Raw genomic sequence first — 19,853 nt, forward strand, 5'->3', positions numbered from 1 at the left:
GGGGTCAGACTCATCAGCTCAATTAAGAGTGCTCATTATATGGGATTGCAAATGAATTTCTGTATGTATGTACATAGCTATCATTGCAACATTTAGCTATTTAATTAAATTTGCAAATTCTCTTAGAAAATGTCAACAGGGCGGACCCAGTTCAATAAAACCTAAGAAAATCAAACCCAAAAGCGATCACCCTCATTGGATAAAAACACCTGCTAGTCACTCACCATTCAATGGGACATCATGTATATAGCGAGAGCCGTTTCCGCATCACAGCACGTGGTCACATTTTCAGCTTTCCTGTTCTCTACTTGACTGATCCTGCTGTCAACCGCCAAAACATTCCAACTGCCTTAATAAACCTTTCACGTTTCAGACGGTTATTATGACTCATTTCTTTCACATTTTACTGTATGACCTTTTTAAAATGTGACCTTCCCCGTTCGGTAATACATTGCGAAACTAACTTAATACATAAAAAGGTCTGTGTTCTGTTTGTAAAACAGTCAGCAGGGGAACTGGGAAAACCATAGACAGACAAGGTATGTATACTTTTGTACAGTTGACATCCCATCAATACTGATGTATGACAGCTATGATGGTGAGAGGGCCAGCTCGTGGTCATCAGGCAGACATATTATGGCTGCAGAACACACTGAGGTTAATCCCTCTTTGTGTGCAGTGGGTAGCAGGCCCAAGGGTTTTCACATACACAAGTGTCATGGCTCAGAAGTTCAGGTTCCCCGAGACGAGTTTCATCTGGGCTGCCTTAGGTGCTCCAACTGGAAGGGACGTGCAAAGACTGGCATTGAAAACCTGGCACAGTGTGAATGTGGCATCTCTGATTGTGGCTGATGAGACAAAGGACAGTGAAAGCTGTTATGATCTTGCGTGACAGTTCCTATGGTTAGAAGCTTTTTGCGTTGCTTAGCAAAGTGACTTGTGTTTACAAGCCCTTCATCTACTTCCCCTTGATGAATGCAGGTTAAAACAGAAAATAGAAATAAGGAAATAGTGATGCCGTCATTAAGTGTTTGCCCTTATGACACGGATAGATGTACTGCGACACACATACATGACAGGGACAGCCCAGACTTTGGCTCTGACATGCAGGAAGAGGAGGAGGAGGAGGAGGAGGAGGAGGAGGAGGAGGAGGAGGAGGAGGAGGTGGAGGTGGAGGAGGAGGAGGAGGAGGAGGAGGAGGAGGAGGAGGAGGAGGTGGGAACATGACCCTAACTTCTCTTTCACCTTTCCTCCCTCCTTCCAACAGACGTTTTTTTGGCCACACTGGTCTCTCACCCTCCCTGTCTCCACAGTACCCTTGCTCTGGGCGCATCTAATTGAAAGCGATCTCTGGGCTGAGAGAGTTCCGTTTCTTCTCTAATCCCTCCACTGGGGGAGGCTCACATGGTCTCAATTACCCCCACCCCACCCCAGAACACTGGGTCCCCTCTCTCTGCTCTTTCTATCCGTCTCACCGGCCTGCTCCTCTGCCAATGCACCGGCCCAGGCCCTTTTTCAGCAGTTTATGTTATTAAGCACACACTGCAGAGTTCCTGTCCTTCACAGGGGCCTGGAGATGTTATCTCCCCTGCCGCTGTATATAGTTACCTCAAAAATATTTCATAAATTAGATTGGGATTGGCAATTCGGAATATAGAGGTGGAGGTTAAGGTGGTCAGGGATTGGCTGTGTATGGGAGCGGTGGCGGGGGTGAGGATCAGGGAAGTGCGGTGTAAGTAATAGCATAGGAGGATCTCCTTGTGCTTATACTGGATGGAGAACCACTGGGAGGTATGTCACTGGCAAAGTGAAGGTGAACAGAGGAGAAGTGGAGGGTGCTTAAGGGCTTTGGGATAAGGAGGAGAAGAGACCCAAATCCAGTTCCTATTTGGATAAAGATTCTTTTGGAGGTGGGGCGGATGAACTTCTAGGCTGAAACGGGTTAAACTGGGCATTTATTGGGCTTGAAGGGGTTGTGGGCGGTGATACGCATGCATCCCCCTCCTGTAATTAAACAAGGCTGTATTTGGACAAGTGACTTTTCAGGCCATGAACAGCTCTTTCAGTCCCCAGAGCATGGAGACAGGTCCTGAGCCAGGACATCCATGGCCAATTAGATTAGGAGGAACCTGTGAGGTCTCCAAACAATGGGCTCTCAGAGGATCTGCAATAACACAAACATGGCCCCTGACACACAGCTCCAGCACTTCAAAAGAAACCATTACCGGTCTTAGCTGAGGCAGTTAAAGACACAGATTAAGAATCACAAATTCATTACACTGGCCCAGAACGGCAACAGTTCAAGGTAGTTTGGGATCCAAAAATCATATATAGTCTACTTAAAAGCTTGTCTTAGAGACAATGGCTGAATTCATTATTATTGGTTGGTTATTAATGTAAAATATTAAACTGCATACACAGTTGTGAAATTAACATCTGTCTTTCAGTTATTATCCACCTCATGGCTTTCGTCTTACACAAATGAGACACTGACAACAATAACATTTTAAAAAACGACAGAGAAACATCATGAAGTAACTTGTTTTGAATACAGCCAAGTCTTGTACGTTTGACATAGCGAGGCGGAAAAACAAACAGAGCAACAAAATGAGCCATCGCGGGGTCCTTGTTCGGGTATAAGTGTGCAAGCATGCAGCTAAGACAAGTAAAGAAGGTAGGAGCAAGCATTGAGAGGAAGAGGGAAATGGGGGCACTGGGTCTGGGTCAAGGGTTCAGTCTTAACCTTGGGGGCTGACTGATCCAAATTCTGTTACCGGTTTGACTCCATGCATGGCTAATGTGGCACACTGTCCCTTTAATTAGGGCTGACCTCCTAGGGAGGCAGCAGTAGTTTAACACATTTCAAGATATAGCACCTAATGATCTGAGAAAGGTGGGAGATCAATTGAAAATGAACTCCCACCAACTAGTTAATTAACACAGTGCACATTCGGTAAGAGCTCTGTGAGGGAATTGTATAATATTGGACTGGGAGATGAATGGAAACGCCACTGAACAACAGGAGTGAATCAGCAGCTCAAGCCTGCACACATCGGTTTTATGAAGGAAAACAACACAGCTGACAAGTTTTCCAATAATTTAAGCAGTCACCATTAAGCAAGCCTAGTAGCTCTGGTAACAGTCAACCACTTAGGTCATTGAGAGAATAAAATGAAATCCTAAAAATGCAAAGAGGCTATGGAAAAACATTCTGGGAGTTTGGAAATTTGTTTTAATTTATTTGTATCAAATGTAAATATAATCACTGTCAATATATATAAATATAAGCACACAGTACACACTGTGTAAACTGTCATATCCACCTTATTTGGCAACTGGTTACATTAATCACCCCATTTTTATTCCAGCACCCTTTGTACTGTACACCATTGCCATATGTTTTACTAATTTACATGTGTTGTAATTCTTATTTTAGAAATACTATTATATACTGTATATATTTACATATAAGTAAAATGGCTACGTCTAACCAAATAAGCTGATTCTGATTTCTACTGGCTTAAAGGGGTGAAAGAGATATTCATGAAATATTTAATTCACTTAAGGAGACTTCATATGGAAGGCTGTGAACTTAAATGTTTTTTCCCCACAAACTGATCATTTCTTTGCTAATATTTTGTCTTGTTTTTTGGCATATTCTGGAAGTGTCTGTGAGCCTCGAGCGATTGGCAATGAGACATATTTGAACATCTATATGTGCAACTGTATACTGATTGATAATCATACATCATTTATTTATTTCAACATATGAAGAAATGTAATAATATTTAAAACATAAAAAAAAAAAAAATCTGCAGCAAATTACATGTTTAGTTGAAAATGTGACAAACCAAATTTGTTCCTTTGTTCCCTCCCCTTAAACACCTACATGTATCTGCATCATCCAACAGAATTTGCCAGGGACAATCTGTTCTTGATTTGAGTTTCCTGTAACATATAAAATGCACAATGTTGAACGAGGGTGTTGCATTGGAGTCAAAAAGGAGCCCCTCAGCCCCTGATGATGGGGCACCAACTCCTGATGTGGAGCTGCAGAGGCTGCCTGCGTTTGTCTGTCCTCCACTCTGGAACATGTGGTTTTACTTACAGAATGTTTTACTGCTCAACAATGTTTCTGCCTTGGAGCTCGGCACACTGCATAAAGACTACTTTGTCCCCTGATGCCCACACGGGAAGAGTCTGTCTCATTGTACACACACGCACACAGGGTGATGATGACATCAGCAAGGCCACTGAGCCCATGTCGATAAAGGTACCATTTTCCCCTTAGACGGCAACACTGTGCTCTTGTTAAACAGCACAACGAAAAGTCCAAACTAATATTTTCAATACTGTCCGTTTCCACTGTGCCGATATTAAAGTTTAATTTTCTGCCTGCCTGTATGTCTGCAATCCACTGCGGCACCATGTGCATACTTCAATAGAACATGGCACGGCCAAATCCCAGGCCGATGATAGACGGCTCTTTGAATAAAAGAAAAAACAGACGTGCAACCAAGCTGTGTGTGCGGCACTGAAACTAATAAAGATGGGACACACTGCAGTGGTGCATTTAATAACAATAACAAAGAAACAAGAACTCCAACAAAAACAAAAACGTCAATATTAAACAGTAAATTACTGAGTTGTAACAACGGGATCTCATCAGCCAATAATCCTGTTTTGGAAAAGTCAAGGAGGTGACAAGTGAACATATTTGATGTCACTAACACAGCATCACACCTGCAGCTCTTTTCATTCACTCTTTTTCATTTACAACAACAACATGTAACTGTGATCTCATGTCCCTATTTGAAGGTGATTAGCACACCCAGGAGTGCAAAGTGAAAGGCTATGGGCGAGTTGGAGGATGTCTGGCATGAAGTCACTGCTGTTGTCATTTGGCACACCTAAAGTCATGTTCTTCAGAACCAAACTGGTGCTAAACCTGGTCGTGCATTGACAGAGCTGCTGTACCGGGGACATTTAACAGCTTCTGCCCTGTGCTATATTTAAACTCCACTTCCCAGCAGCAAACCCACCCTGGCCAACAAGCTTTGATTAACACTGGGTTGAGAAGCACTTAATACATGACAGTGTATTATTTTTTTTGAATATATTGCTAAACGTAGAAGTCACCTGTCACTTTATTTAGAAAAGCTTATTAGACCAGGAACTGATTATTTCAAATATACAAGGATTTTTAAAAACTGCAGTTGTAAATAAAAGTGCCGCCTGTGCAAGATAGAGCAGATATATTGAATATGTTTGTTCAACTGAGCTTGAACTTGAGAAGTCCAAGCCAAATGTTCACCCTCAATGCTCATCACAGCATCCACCTCAAACCGAAAACCTTTTGCCCACACCCCGAGGCCAACAACATGTAGAGCATTATAGCCTTCTAACCCTGGACATGGTAACAGATGGGCGAGGGTCAGAGCAGAGTCAGAGAGAGCCATCCAGGTATTTTACAGAGTGCCAAAAAGATCTCATCGGAGCACACGAGAGGCTGAAAGGTTACATTTGTTCAACATTACGGCTTTTGGGTTCAGTGCATGGGCTGGAAACCTCACACCTGCTGGTGTCTGAGGCTCAGGCCGACACGGGCTGTTTCATGTCGGAGTAAATCTATTCAACAAGGCAGACTTTGTTTTTGTCAAATAAAGCTATTCACGATCTATTCACATGGACCCACTAACAGCATCACATGCCCACAGACACTGCATCTGAATGGGGTAAATCAGAAATAAATGTCATGAAAAAAGAGATTGTGTAGCTGTGGCCCTATGTAGTTATCCAACAATATAGATATGAGTATACCACAGTGACAGCAAATATATGACAGTATTTCACCTGTATAACCAGTGACATGGATTCATTCCAGAGGTTTGCGTAATTTTTATCTAAGCCTTGTTAACAAATTAAAAAATTTAAAAATAGGCATTTTACATAATATTCCCCAAAATAATTCCACATCATAAGACAGACAATTTGGTTATGAAATAAATGTCCTCCACCATCCACCTGCTACGTAGCTTCAGACCCACCGTAACATGCAATGTGCATGGTTTATTGTCTGTGTTTTAGCTTTATAGTTGTCAATCAATCGTTCAGGGATCCTTATTAACCAGACAGGTTTCTTCATCAATGATATATTGCATTTAAAATGTATTATCTAAACATTTTGTTAAGTCTAACACAAATGTATGATGTACCTCCTATTAGGACAATACAATGGTGAAGTAGCCTTTTCACTGCGTGAAATGTCTCCTAAACAGTGATATGTCGCCATCTTGTGGCAAAAGAAAACATTTTTAGACACACTGCTCGACTTGCCATTGAACTCCGTAAAAGGACTCATTTCAGTTGTCATTATTGATTTCCGTCATCTTAAGGAACGAGACATGGAAATATTTACTGAGTATTAGCATATGTAGAATAAATTATATACAACTTATCCGACAACAAGTAAATCAAAGTTGTACCGATCTTGCAAAACTCCACTGGCATCTGCTCAGCAGAGAGCAGTGTTCCTTCATAAAACATCCACTCAGTTTAACCTGGAAACGCATAAAACCAACAGCTGACCTTTATTATGAAGCTCATATTATCTATCACAGATTTATGATAAATAATATACTTTCTTTGATGGCATTCCCTGAAAGTGAAAAGGCATCTGTACAGTAGGTCATTCACCAATCTACCCGAAGCTCAATACACTGCATTATTACTTGAATTTCTGGCAGTGAAAAATTACAATATGTTTTCTATTAAAATAGAGGCAGTGATACATTTTTGTTAAAAACCAAAGTGAAATCTGGTCAAACTGAAGGAAGTCATCTGAAAATATCAGGAGAAATTAAAGATGAGGTTTATTATTTAACTGCCAGGACTTGTTTTCCTTTGTTGCTAATAATAATTAACATGCAAACGAGCCCTGTAAGCTAAGGTTCTCTGTTAATAATTACTGTTGAATATCATGGTTATAAATGAGATCTGTCCAGGTAGAAGACAGGACAGTAATTGGGGTTGTGACGAATAAAATGGTATTGGAAAGTGGGTAAAACAATGGTTTCTCTTCTTTCTTTCTTTTTGGTGCACCAGTTACACAGTCCATAGTGTATACTAAAAGAATTGCTTATGGAGAGGTTTGGGGATTTTGTCAAATAGAACTTGAAATCCTTTGTCCCTCTCGAACAAATAAAAAACTTTAGAACTTTGCTCACAAGCAATAGATGAGCTTGAGTACTTTTATTATTATTTTAACACATCGGCTGATATGCATGAACTACCACACCAAGCGTATGCAAAACTATTTACACCGTCATACACTTGGTCAAAAGGTTATGAAGCTGTTTAGTAGGACAAATATAAATTAGATCCATGAATCCCAAAGACTCATCTGAAACATTTTGAAATGTCCCACACTACACAAACTATATGCTGATTTATTTTCTTTTGCTGTACACCTAAAACACAAACCTCAACTGTATCCTTATTTCTGTGGCGACATCATGCACACAAGCAGTATCTGCATATGGTCTGTAGCTGATCTTCATCACTTGGCCTGTAGCTGATCTTCATCACTTAGTACAGAATTATCAGAGGTAATGAATTCTAATCGGCCATTTATTTTACTTACCAAACAGAAATGCGTTTTGTCTTGTCTGAATGCTGCAGTGGGAACACACTGGCTCTGCAGCTAACAGGATAAAGGACCAGAGTTACACATGTAATCAGACTTGTTGCCACAAATTGTAATAAATAAATGACCTAGCTTGCCTACACCAGTGATGTTCAACCAGTGTGTCGTCAGAGATCGTCAGGAGTGCCGTGGGAAAATGTCCAATTTCACTTAATCGGCCCCAAAAACTATTACTTAGTTGCAGCAAATAATTTGCCATTGTTGAGCGTCTGAGCATGCAATATAGTGGCTGGCCTAATTAAATACTCTTTCTTGCCAGTGGGTGGCAGTATACTGCAATAATTGCCTTGTTAATTTAAGATAGTAGAATTAAATGATGCGCTGGAGATGTTGTGGTGAAGAACGGTGATGGAGAAATATTTAAAAAAGAAAAGTGCAGACTCTGAACTGGTCTCTGGGCAACCGTCTAACCCAGATGAAAAGCCCAGTACGAGTAAAAAAAACGGTGAGCTCGAGGCTCAACCATTGTTGTGCCTTGAGCTTGGGTTGACGATGAAGCACAGGGTCACATGGAGTGAGAGTGTGTGGTGTTAGGATGAGAGTCTGCATGAGATTTCATTTGGCTTTAGCCTTATTGTCCCTTGCTCTCACTTCGGGGTCTGAACGTTTGCTTACAGTGTGAGTGAATGAAGGAATCTTTGTGTTCAGCTTGCGTTGGAACAACAGTTCCGGGCGGTGAGCTTTCTGTTGTGCTGTGAGTTGTGGATCGATACTCACGTTCAATGCAATTTTTTTTGGAACCCAACTCGTACTAGTTTGTGTTTTTGCACATTTTGGCTGGACTGACATTCATATTGCTATTAAATGGACATTAAAATATTGTGTCTGATAACTTTAAAATGGTGTCTTTGTTTTATAGTTTACTTTTAATACTCAGTATTTCTGTCATAGGAAAACATTAGTGTCATTGGTCTTTATTACTGATGTCGTCATCACAGTAAAATGGACTGGAGATGATTCATAACATGACTATAGCTGAAAATCATCCAAAGTGTAAGGTTCAGTGTAGGCTTGCAGTTATTGAACAAACACTTCAATACCATTTTGAAGACAGATTAAGAGAAGACACTGTTAATTAAATTAATTTAATGAAGTGCAACAAGCAACGATTACACAAATCATCAACGTCTTAGTTTTCGGTCATCACCTGGAAAAGAAAGAAAGAGAGAATATTTTAAAATGCTCTACTAGATGGCACTAGAGCTCCTTTGCTTCTTAATCTCTAACTTCCACTCAACTCTCCTGAGCTACTGAGTAACTCGAGTTCAACTTGAGATCATTACTGTCTATTATATTGTAGAAATATTTAAATTCGGCAGGAATTATAAATGCACATTTTTTAATAAAACAATTTTCCAGATGTGTTGTCTAATATAAGGAGCCATGAAATAAGTACAATAAAGTGTGTCTGTCCATTAGTAGTTTCAGATCTTTCTGCTTTTTGATAAAATAAAACTAATCAACACAAATGTATCTCGTGTATCATGAGATCTTTTGGACAAATATTCCACTATCCAACACTTTTCCACTCACGTTGTTGATCCAGGGGATGTAGGCGCTGACTCGAGTGAAGACGGAGGGCTTCTTGGAGTAGTTGCAGCCCATGCTGGAGCCGAAGCTCACCACGCCGTGGACGTCCCAGGAGCCATCAGGGTTCTGACAGTTCAGGGGACCGCCGGAGTCTCCCTGCAGAGGAACGGAGCCAAAAATCACAGATTACGGAAAATGCTTTGGTATAGAGATGTAGAGATACCAGTGTAAGGCTGGGATTTAGTTTTACAGTGTAAAATAAAGAAATCAAACTCACGTTGCAGCTGGCCAGCTGTCCGTCTCCTCCAGCACAGACCATGTTGCTGGTGACCAGGCTGCCCCACCAGTCAGACCTGGTGCAGGTGGAGTGGTCGACCACAGGAAGGAGGGCCTGCTGCAGGATGTCGGCAATAGGACCTCCAGCTTTGGGGGAGAACGGGGCATTCAGATTCAGGCGCTATAGTCAAGACCAAGTCTATTCCAAAACTAGGTTCACAAGGTCCAGTTTCCACTCAAAAATGGGTGAAAACCAAGTTTCTTAAAGATCCTAAAGTTTGATCTGTATCATTTTGTATAAAATGCTTCTCATTAATTTCACAAATGATTTCTTCAATGGTGAAATTGTAAGAATGAACTGTAATTACTGTAATTTGTCTTACCAGATTTATTTTTGGATTAGTAGGATGAAATACAGGATTCAACCAGTTAAAATGTTCATGCCCAGTGTTACTCAAATCTTAAAACTGAGAGGAAAAGGTGGAATAAGTCGCCGCGCTCACACAACTTTGACAGGGAGGTTGATATGTTGATGTTTAAGTACTTTTTCATTTTTATTTATTTATTTATTTATTTATTTTTATTTTATACACTTTATTCACTTTATTCTATTTCTACTCCGTCTGTATATATAATATTCTTCTTGTTTTTACTCTTATCTTATTCTGTTATTATACTACTTGTTTTTTTTTTTACTTATTACTGTGAGCAATGCTGCTGTAATCCTGTAATTTCCCCACTGAGGGACTAATAAAGGATTATCTTATCTTATCTTATCTTATATAACATGAGAGATATAAGAGCTCATTATTGTTGCCAGCCTTGGGTGAAAGTTTCTTTTTCGTTTTAATAGATGGGACTTACTCCAGAGACGACCCCAGCCGGTGACGTAGCAGGGAGCATTGTTGGCCAGGATGTCACCAGAGTTGGGAAGACAGGCAGCCATGACAGTGTTAGAGAAAGTGACAGGTGTTGACAGCTTGATGAGGGCGATGTCGTTACTAAGGCATGAAGGCAAACGCACCACATTTAAAACAGAAATAAACAGTGTGATCATTAATAGCAGAACACTTAAGAGCACAGGATAGTTACAGCAGCATAATATACAGAATGAGAGAGCTCACCGGATCTTGTAGGAGTCCCAGTTCTCGTGGACGACGATCTTGGCGGGGCTGATGGCGATGGAACCAGCCTCATTGTTGGTCTTCAGATTGTGTTTTCCCAGGTAGACTCTGTAGGTGCGACTGCTGCTTGGTCAGAAAACAAACACACAGAAACAAGGGTCAGAGTTGCTTTGATCTGGGACCTATAAGGACTATTTATTTATTTAAGTACCAATACAATTACCTCTACTCTATGCCATTACATTATCATGTTCATTTAACTGTGAAAACTCTGTTTAAATTAATACTTTTTGTTACCAATGTATGTGTTTTATTCTTTAATTATTTCATGTAAATAGAAAACTAACAATCAGTTACCATAGCTCATCAAGGCCCTCTTCTGTTTAAAGACAGTGTTACGCCTGCTGTGTATCTTAACATATCAGACTGCTAGAGTAAAGTCTACTAACTTATCCCCCCGTTCCGCCTCTATCGACCCCGTCTACCATGGGCCTGTCTCTCTGTGTCCTCTGGGCCTCGTACACACTTTCTAAACACACCTGATGCAGTGGGCTGCAGTCAGGACCCACTGGTTGGAGATCAGGGTGCCACCGCAAGTGTGGTAGTAACTGCTTCCACTCTTGTACTGCAGAGACACCTGAGGAGAACAAACAGTGACGCGTCTTGTGTCTTCAGAAAGTGGACGGAAGACACGGGATTTGGAGAAGTTTTAAAGGGGGCGAACCTGCCAGGGCCAGCTGTTCTCACGGACATCATCTCCACCAACCACCCTGGTGATGGTGGGCTGGAAGGTGGGCAGGCCACACCCGTAGGCTAAGAAACAACAGTACAGAATATGGGCATTTAGGACGGTGTCTTAACATCAGCAGCAACATTAAATGTTATTCTTTAACTGTCAAATAGGTTTAAAATCAGATTATTAGCTTAAGGATAACATGTGAATCTGCTTCTTATCAAACGTATCGACCACTTCATGTTAAAAGAACGTGGACAGTTGTATGAAGCGACACATTTAATAGTATCAGAACTCACCACCAGCGACAAACAAAGCCAAGATCACAAACTTCATTGTGACGGTCTTCAGTAGAAGTTCAGGGAGACATGCTCCCCCTTATATATCGCGTGTGAACAGGCCTGTTGCTCAACATTTATTTGCCTCAGAGCAGCCAGGAAAAGTTGGTGGGAAAAATAACTTAACCTTGGAGATAAGTAAGCACAGATATCCCCAAATACACCTTATCTCCTTAACTCAACCTCTGTGAACCTCACAGGTGTCTCACTGTGATCTGAGCTGGTCCGGTCTTTCAAATTTGAATAACAGATGATGTTCACGCTCTGTGGCTATACGCTCATTTGAAAATGGTAAGTCCGTCTGTATTGTTTTAAGACATTAAAAGTGCTGTCCGATTCTTATACATGAATATACACAATGTACGAAATCGAAATGGAAGTTGCCAGGCTTAGGTCAGTTTATGGTTTATATAATAACATTAACAATCTCAAAGAACTGCAAATAAACAGGCACATCAGTGTTTCAATGTGATTATCAAAAGGTTAAGCTGCAAATAATAAAACATGATTGTTTTGTAGATGGTATTACTAGAATAAGTCAAATTCCATTGACGTAACATGTAGAATCATCTAGTGTGTGATAAAGTTGCATTTTGTACCGTAATATGTTATACACATTACAAAGAGCAGTTATTGCAATCAATCCTAATGCGCAGCCTTGTTTTTATAGATGTATGCAAGTTTTACACATACTAATAAATACTAGAGTATGGCCACAGTAAACATTCAGTCCTTTCAAGAGCAAGAAAAACTTCAGCTGCCAGAGGAAATCAGAGGGAGGACTACATTTGATGTGGAGTACGGCTCTTTGCATCAACTGCAGCTCTGAGATGATCAAAGCTCAAAGTAAAAACGTTCATTCCACTGACTTGTTTACTAACCAAGTTCATAATTATACATAACTCCAGGACACTTTGGTCTAGTAATCCTGGTCATTTCAGGCCATTTTGATGTCCACTTAGCTCCACCCCAGTATTAAGATTTATCAAAAGGAACATTTCCAGGAATTTTATCTAGTTTCGTAGATTGCGTAACATCATGGAAGATATAAATATGTCCTCTGCAGACAGTGGAGATACAGACATCATGAAGGTTGTTGTTTTTGCTCTCTTTGTTGTTGGTGGTAAGGACTTTCCACACACACACACACGCACACACACACACACACACACACACACACACACACACACACACACACACACACACACACACACACACACACACACACACTACTGTTACAGCCATCTGTCTTGAGCCATTTTCTCATGCAGCTTTCTTTACAACCTGAATGCAGCCGAACAGTTGTGTTTGAAAAGTATCTGTCTCTGTTTGCCGTTTCAGCCTACGGGTGTGGCCTGCCCACCTTCCCTCCTGTGGTGACCAGGGTGGTTGGAGGAGAGGATGTCAGGCCTCACAGCTGGCCCTGGCAGGTACAACGTGCACATCAAGTGTCTAAATCAGACTTAGGGTTAAATAAAGTATAGGCTGATAGTGAAGATATACAGTCCGGTCAGTGTCATGTGACAAGGAGACTAAAACTCTTTTAATATCAAGCAATGTTGAATGAGGCAAGCTTATTTATAGCATCTTGAGGGGCAATTTCAAATTTCCATACATACAAGGAATGCAAATACATTAACATGTAATTATTTAAATGAATAAAATGAAATATGTTTAGACAAATGGAAAGCCATGAAGCCAATGAAGCCAAATTCAATATTGGAAAAACAAACAGTTGCATGTGTGCCTGTAAACAGTAAGTCTTTAAATACCATTTTTAAAGTGGATCGTGTTCATATGTATGTTTTAGATTTCCCTGCAGTACAACAGACAGGGCGAATGGAGACACACCTGTGGAGGTACTCTGATTTCCAACCAGTGGGTCCTCACTGCTGCTCACTGTATCAGGTATGAAACAGTGGAGCCCAAAACAACTCATGATGACGTAATGCAGCACTGCTATCTATATTAGATATATTATAGTATCAACTGTGTGGTGATTGAATCAGTTTTCAATACATTTTTACCGAAATCAAGAAATTCCGATAATCGAGTGACAAAATGTATACACTTATCCAGCAGATTGCAAGTTGAATTATCTCAACCCACTAGCACATGTCTTGGACAAAACAGTAGAACCATATTTCCATATAGAATCCCAAAAACCTGGCTGGTAAATTGGCTGGTGGCGTTTTTTAAGCTTAATGCAGAAAAGCATCTGGATATTGTCCTCGAAGAGGATCTCTGAGCTTCCTATTCTTCTCTCTTCCAACGTGCAGCAAAGGCAGGGAGTACCGAGTGGCCATGGGAAAGCACAACCTGATACAGACAGAGGACGCTGCTGTGTTCATGGGCACCGCTAACATTGTCGTGCATGAGAAGTGGAACCCCTTCTTCATCCGGTAAAACAACATTTAAAAAAAGAGACTTCCCACTAAAGATATGAATTGCGAGACTGAAAATCAAAAAGATTCATGTTAGCAGGTCATGGATACATCTAAACGTTTGTTTCCTCTCCAGTAATGACATCGCCCTGATCAAGCTGGAGTCCCCCGTCACCTTCTCCGACAGCATCACGGCTGCTTGTCTCCCTTCTGCTGGCTTCCTCCTCCCCCACAACGAGTCCTGCTACGTCACTGGATGGGGCCGCGTGTACAGTGAGTGCCCAATCTCCTTCCTCAGCTCCCCTAACATGCATCATATCAGGAACACGAGTGGTATTATTCTAAAACGTTAAACAAAACTTATTTGTTTGCCTAATCCCAGAGTGTTTCTTCGAAGCTGAAACATCTGTCCTGTTAAAGTTGTGTTGCTCATCAGTAGTCGTTTAGCCAGTATGCATCTCTCCTCCACACAGCCGGAGGTCCCATTGCTGATATCCTGCAGCAGGCCCTCCTGCCCGTGGTGGACCACGCCACCTGCACCAAGCGTGACTGGTGGGGTACTCAGGTGAAGGACACCATGGTCTGTGCCGGTGGAGATGGAGTTGTGTCTGGCTGCAACGTGAGTCGAAAATGTCGCTCCAATGCTTTCTGAGATCAGTAAACTGGAGACTGTCTGTCATGCCTTTTACAGGGGAACACTATTTGAATATATAGTTTTTATCTTTTTTGTATATTCTCAAATATTTACTGATTCCAGCCTCTTAAATGTGTTTTTCTTCTTCTATGATCTTAAACTAAATATATTTTGGCATTTAAATGTCTCTTTCTGACAAATTATGGTCCAAACAATTAATTGCTTAAAAGGAGGAAATCTATAGACTGATCCATAATGAAAATGCAGTCCCTTAACTTTTTAGTCTTGAGATTCTTATGCTATTACCCCCGAAACAATCTGAAAACTACCTCTCCTAAAAAGCCTGTGGTGAATAACATTCAGTATTTCAGGGGGAGAGTGTCGGTTCAAAGGTCTCCAAAATATAAAGGTATGCTCTTCTCATATGACTCAGGGTGACTCTGGCGGCCCTCTGAACTGCCAGACGACTGCTGGTGCCTGGGAGGTGCACGGCATCGTCAGCTTTGGCTCCGGGCTCAGCTGCAATTTCCCCAAGAAGCCCACCGTCTTCACCCAAGTCAGCTCCTACATCGACTGGATCAGCTCCGTAAGCTCCTGAACCTCTCACTACATCACTGCTGATTGTTTTGGGCTATTTTCTTCAGATGAAATAGTCAAGAATTAGAATAAATATCCTGTGTGTTATTGCTGAAAACACGATGCTGCACAAAATATAACATTTCTCTATCATCTCTTTCACAGAAAATGGTGGCCTATTGAGTGAACATGCTCCTGGGATCAATGGACATATCAAATAAATAAAACTCGGAATGAAAAAAATATATTTTGATAAATGCATCATTTATTTAGTTTGTTTCATGATAATTAACTAGCAGAAAAGGATCAAATGTGAAGTATTGATGGGAAAATCCTGTCCCCAACCACATGCTGTGTTCTCCGTCTGACTATACACGTGTCAGCCAGCTTTCCAGGACAGTCTACACACCGGTTAACAGTAGTATAAATACCAGCCGGTTATTAATACAAGATTTAGGCTCACACTACATACTGCCATGAGGAGGCTAGTGGTTCTCGCTTTTCTGGTAGCTCGCGGTAAGACAGTTTACATCTTCCCACATAAGTTACTTAAAGAAAAATGTATCAATTGTTCAAGGGTCACTGAATTGCATGAAATCACCTACTTTTTTATGTTTAGTCTGGTGCAAAAATCACAATATACATTACTAACCTTGTCCCAGCCTATGGATGCGGCTTTCCCAGCTTCCCTCCCGTGCTGAGCAGGGTGGTGGCGGGACAGGATGTCCGGCCTCACAGCTGGCCCTGGCAGGTGAGCTCGGGTCGAAAAGTGTAAAAACATGTTCACTCGGACAACCACACGGTGGTTTCAACACTACATTTGAATTTTGCCTCGATAGACAGAAAAGATGATACCTACTGTAACACATTTACTCTACGAGTCTTCTGTATTTTAGTGGTGATGAATTCCCACCACAGAGGGAGGAAAGTTGAAATTGATTAGAGAGAGAATTATAAGGTGTAGTAATGCATTTTGTCCCCTCTCGGCTCTGCTCAGATCTCGCTCCAGTCGGACAGCAGTGGGCGCTGGAGGCACGTCTGTGGAGGCACCCTCATCTCTTCTGACTGGGTCCTCACTGCTGCACACTGCATCAAGTATGTTCAAGTCATTATCATCACAGTTACAATACAGCATATTATTTTTGTAAAGGTTTAACAACCTGGTGGGGGGGGGGTCCTTATGTATTTTGTCGGTATACGTTGATCCATGATAGAGGTACGTAACTATGATCTTTTGGGACTCTTCATTATCAACTTATACTCAGTCAGTGTTGATTCAATATGCCCAGCTCATGAAAGTATTACGTATTTACTATGCCAAACCAAAAGGGGCTTTGCCAGGAAATACTTCTCGACCCAACAGGAAATTATGCACTTTGCTTTGTATGTGACTGTAAGACCCAATTCTAACCCGGCCCCGACACTCTCTCTCTTCCCACTCTCACTCTTTGTGCGCGTTCTCGTTGAGGGACATTTAGTGTCATCTCACACCAATTAGCATGGAGTGGAACAGCAAGTCTACATCAATGCCGACTCAACCAGCTGCCCTAACTGACCACGTGCAATTGTGTCAAAAAAAAACTAAACAAGAAGATGTTCCGACAGTTCCAAAGGGAGGAGAGCTCGTCCCAAAGCTTGCTGCTGTATTCTCACCCTCCACCCCAGCCAGGTTCACACTACCCAACTTGTTGACTTGTAATCAGAAGTCTTAAAGGAAAAGCGGTTGTCACACCTCAACACGTCGTCATTAATTCCCTTCTGTCACTTTGCTATGTGTTGTGTTTATTCTCCCTAAAGTCCAACACTCTAGGTGAGCGGAGCAGCAGGGCTAAAGTCCTGTTGTGTGAACTGCACTCCGGCATGGAGTGGGAAGGTGTTGGGGCCGCACTGGAATTGGGCCTAAGAGTTGTTGGTTTTGGAAATGAACAGGGTAATTCTTCAAGAATGCACGGCAATGGCCGCCATGCCTGAACAGAGAAAAGAAAGTGTAACAAATGTTAATGTGAAAGCAGCTCGGTGTCCTCAGCAAATGTGCATGATGACCTCAACAGGACTAGTAGGCATCTACAATATTCTCCAACAGCTTAATCACAGTTTTGTACACACAGGCAGAACAGTCAATAAACTGCTGTCTGAACTCCGGGTCATCTGACATCCCACAGTGACCGTTACAACTACAGAGTGGAGCTGGGTAAACACAGCCTGAAGACCAGCGAGCAGGGCTCGATAGCCCGCAGAGCAGCCACAATCATCACTCATGACGACTACAACTCCATGCTCAGCCGGTAACAGACGCTCACACAGCTACGTCACCTCACGCATCCCATCCAGCAGGCCAGCATAAGCAGTCACTGATCAGTTCACTGATTTTTTTAAAGAGGATGTTGATGCAGCAACACATTAATACAGCATACACCATACTTAGTTTTTGTCATTACTTTTTAAATGTGGGTGCATTGTTTCGTCTTTTGCAGTAACGACATCGCCCTGATCAAGCTGTCCTCCCCTGTCACCTTCTCCGACGCCATCACGGCCGCCTGCGTACCAGACCGGGGCGTGGTCCTGCCCCACGGTTCCCCCTGCTACGTCACCGGCTGGGGTCGACTCTCCAGTGAGTGACTCCATCTCCATTACATCTACATCTCACGATGCATCCCTGTGGACGTCCGCTTAGCGGAGTCAGTGTCTGTGCACCCGTCACTCAAGCTAGGTCAAATATTGATGTCCGAGCCAAGAATATTTCACAGCCATGAATTGGTCAGAGAAATGTGCCATGTATCCGTCAGCCTGCTAAATAAGATGAGACCTAACTATACCTGGGGGAGTGAGTAAGTTCCTATTGGAGCTACCAATTCAATCTATGGTCATCTTTTGACATACATGGTATCGTTTTGGTGTTTCTACCTTCACATCCAGGATAAATCCTGTTTTTAAAAATGAGAAACTCACACTTTACTCTGGTAGGCGTGATGCTTTCTATCAACAGATAGTTATTAGGTTTAATATTCGTTGAATGACTTGGTTTTACACCGCTCCGTCTTTAGCACAGAATTAACACAATCTGATAGAAAGCATGGTTTGCACAGCCCTCTCATCAGTCCAACACATAGACATACGAGACTTGTGAGCTTCCTGTATATTATACAATTTGAGGGCTGAAACGCTCTTGTACCTTTGGACTGTGTTAACACTCAGTTTGAAGTTGTGCTATACAGTACACAACTATAAAAGGCAGTAATGAGTACTCCAGTATAATCAAGTTGGCACTCTAGCAGCTAAATGTCTCAAGAGGTGTCCCATCTACAGCACCTGGGATGCCATTAGTTTCCAAGTCTTTACCCTGGACACCATTAATAACAGAAAAAAGATCTCCTTGCAGCACTCTACCCCCCCCCCCCCCGCCCCGCCCGAGTGAACCTCCCTCAACACAAAATGTGGTTTCCAACCCGAGTTAAGCCCGTTTCTTCCCCGCAGCCAGCGGCCCTCCGGCTGACATCCTGCAGCAGGCTCTCCTGCCAGTGGTTGGCCACGATGCCTGCTCACAGCCCGACTGGTGGAGCGTCCTGGCAACAGACAAGATGGTCTGTGCCGGAGGTGACGCCGTCACAGCTGGCTGTAATGTGAGTTCATACGGGAGGCTGATCTCAAGATGCAACAGTAATTGGTGGTCAATTAAAGCCGTGATGTCATCTGTAAAAAAAAAACAAAAAAAAAACATCCAGCATAAAAGAACTCAGGTAAAGGGACATTTTTAAAAAAAAAGGAAATCGACATTGAAATGGGGTAAAAATCCAGCATGACTAATGATCACTGGTAGCCATACCGCCTTAGTGTCTGTACATAAGCCAACAGTGTGTGTGCTGACCTGCAGGGAGACTCTGGCGGTCCCCTGAATTGCCAGAACCCTGATGGCTCCTGGGATGTCCACGGTGTGGTGAGCTTCGGTTCTGGCCAGGGCTGCAACGTCCTCCAGAAGCCCACTGTCTTCACACAAGTCAGCTCCTATATCGACTGGATCACCACCGTGAGGAACATTTTCCTTTTGCGATTACCTTGCCAGCATAACCAATGGACCTGAAGCTAACAAAAGCCTTGGCTTTTAAAAAACGGGAAGTGTATTAAAATGGTGTTTATTGTTTACTCCATAGGCCATGACCAACTACTGAAGAAGCCGTTCAAGTGCTTTGGTCAGCAATAAGAAGAATTATGATTTTGGTTCTCTTTCTCCTTTTGTCTTTTTTTTTTGTTGAGCAAAATAAGAAGGAAAATGCTGTTTACTAGTGCAAATAAATTGAGAGCAGAGTCATTGGTGTTAACTTAAAGCTAAAGTACTGACCATGAATAAACTCAGGACAAGAATCTTCAGGACATTGAACCATGGTAATTCTAGACTATAATTGATTGTAGTTTATTACTACTGCACATTGGCATGACCTTTTCCTCTAGGACACTCAGCCTGTACATTCTGGCAGGGGGACAGACAATGGAAATCAGCCTTGCGGCTGTAATTGGGGCATTTACATTTGAATTTAAAGTGTTCATCAATGTACATT

General features: G+C 42.0%; 3 protein-coding genes across 4 annotated transcripts in view; 2 read left to right on the forward strand and 1 right to left on the reverse strand.

Moving 5' to 3' along the window:
• LOC117733755 (chymotrypsin-like elastase family member 2A) overlaps positions 1–11,713 on the reverse strand; it is a 127,800-nt gene extending 116,087 nt beyond the window's left edge. The window contains exons 1-7 of the mRNA XM_034537615.1: positions 11,668–11,713; positions 11,360–11,448; positions 11,175–11,272; positions 10,636–10,758; positions 10,376–10,512; positions 9,513–9,658; positions 9,217–9,391 (exon numbers count right to left, since the gene is read on the reverse strand). Coding sequence (XP_034393506.1) covers positions 9,217–9,391; positions 9,513–9,658; positions 10,376–10,512; positions 10,636–10,758; positions 11,175–11,272; positions 11,360–11,448; positions 11,668–11,704 — 805 coding nt within the window. The 5' untranslated portion in view covers positions 11,705–11,713. The remainder of the gene's footprint in view (positions 1–9,216; positions 9,392–9,512; positions 9,659–10,375; positions 10,513–10,635; positions 10,759–11,174; positions 11,273–11,359; positions 11,449–11,667) is intronic.
• A 1,079-nt stretch (positions 11,714–12,792) lies between these two features.
• Positions 12,793–15,483, forward strand: LOC117733272 (chymotrypsin-C-like). Of its 2 annotated transcripts, XM_034536786.1 has the most exons (8): positions 12,793–12,829; positions 13,048–13,136; positions 13,517–13,614; positions 13,986–14,108; positions 14,227–14,363; positions 14,564–14,709; positions 15,158–15,310; positions 15,466–15,483. In XM_034536786.1, exons 1-8 carry the CDS (start codon positions 12,793–12,795, stop codon positions 15,481–15,483), a joined length of 801 nt encoding a protein of 266 aa, XP_034392677.1. The 2 variants fall into 2 exon arrangements, with proteins under 2 accessions (XP_034392677.1, XP_034392678.1); XM_034536787.1 differs by lacking the exon at positions 15,466–15,483 and having other exon boundaries at positions 13,517–13,624; positions 13,999–14,108; positions 15,158–15,322.
• Positions 15,484–15,776: 293 nt separating this feature from the next.
• Positions 15,777–19,378, forward strand: LOC117733758 (chymotrypsin-like elastase family member 2A). The gene is made up of 7 exons (XM_034537617.1): positions 15,777–15,816; positions 15,963–16,051; positions 16,298–16,395; positions 17,463–17,585; positions 17,775–17,911; positions 18,775–18,920; positions 19,172–19,378. Exons 1-7 carry the CDS (start codon positions 15,777–15,779, stop codon positions 19,376–19,378), a joined length of 840 nt encoding a protein of 279 aa, XP_034393508.1.
• The last annotated feature ends 475 nt before the right edge of the window (positions 19,379–19,853 follow it).

This window comes from Cyclopterus lumpus, chromosome 7 (assembly GCF_009769545.1).
Source record: "Cyclopterus lumpus isolate fCycLum1 chromosome 7, fCycLum1.pri, whole genome shotgun sequence".
Classification (NCBI taxonomy): domain Eukaryota; kingdom Metazoa; phylum Chordata; class Actinopteri; order Perciformes; family Cyclopteridae; genus Cyclopterus; species Cyclopterus lumpus.

Excerpts from the sequence above, each read along its gene's own strand:
- LOC117733272 (XM_034536786.1), top strand. The coding sequence starts at position 12,793 with ATGAAGGTTGTTGTTTTTGCTCTCTTTGTTGTTGGTG. Across the intron at positions 13,615-13,985 it reads ACTGCTGCTCACTGTATCAG|CAAAGGCAGGGAGTACCGAG; the intron begins GTATGAAACAGT and ends TCCAACGTGCAG. Across the intron at positions 14,364-14,563 it reads TGGATGGGGCCGCGTGTACA|CCGGAGGTCCCATTGCTGAT; the intron begins GTGAGTGCCCAA and ends TCCTCCACACAG.
- LOC117733758 (XM_034537617.1), top strand. The coding sequence starts at position 15,777 with ATGAGGAGGCTAGTGGTTCTCGCTTTTCTGGTAGCTCGCG. Across the intron at positions 16,396-17,462 it reads ACTGCTGCACACTGCATCAA|TGACCGTTACAACTACAGAG; the intron begins GTATGTTCAAGT and ends GACATCCCACAG. Across the intron at positions 18,921-19,171 it reads CCGTCACAGCTGGCTGTAAT|GGAGACTCTGGCGGTCCCCT; the intron begins GTGAGTTCATAC and ends GCTGACCTGCAG.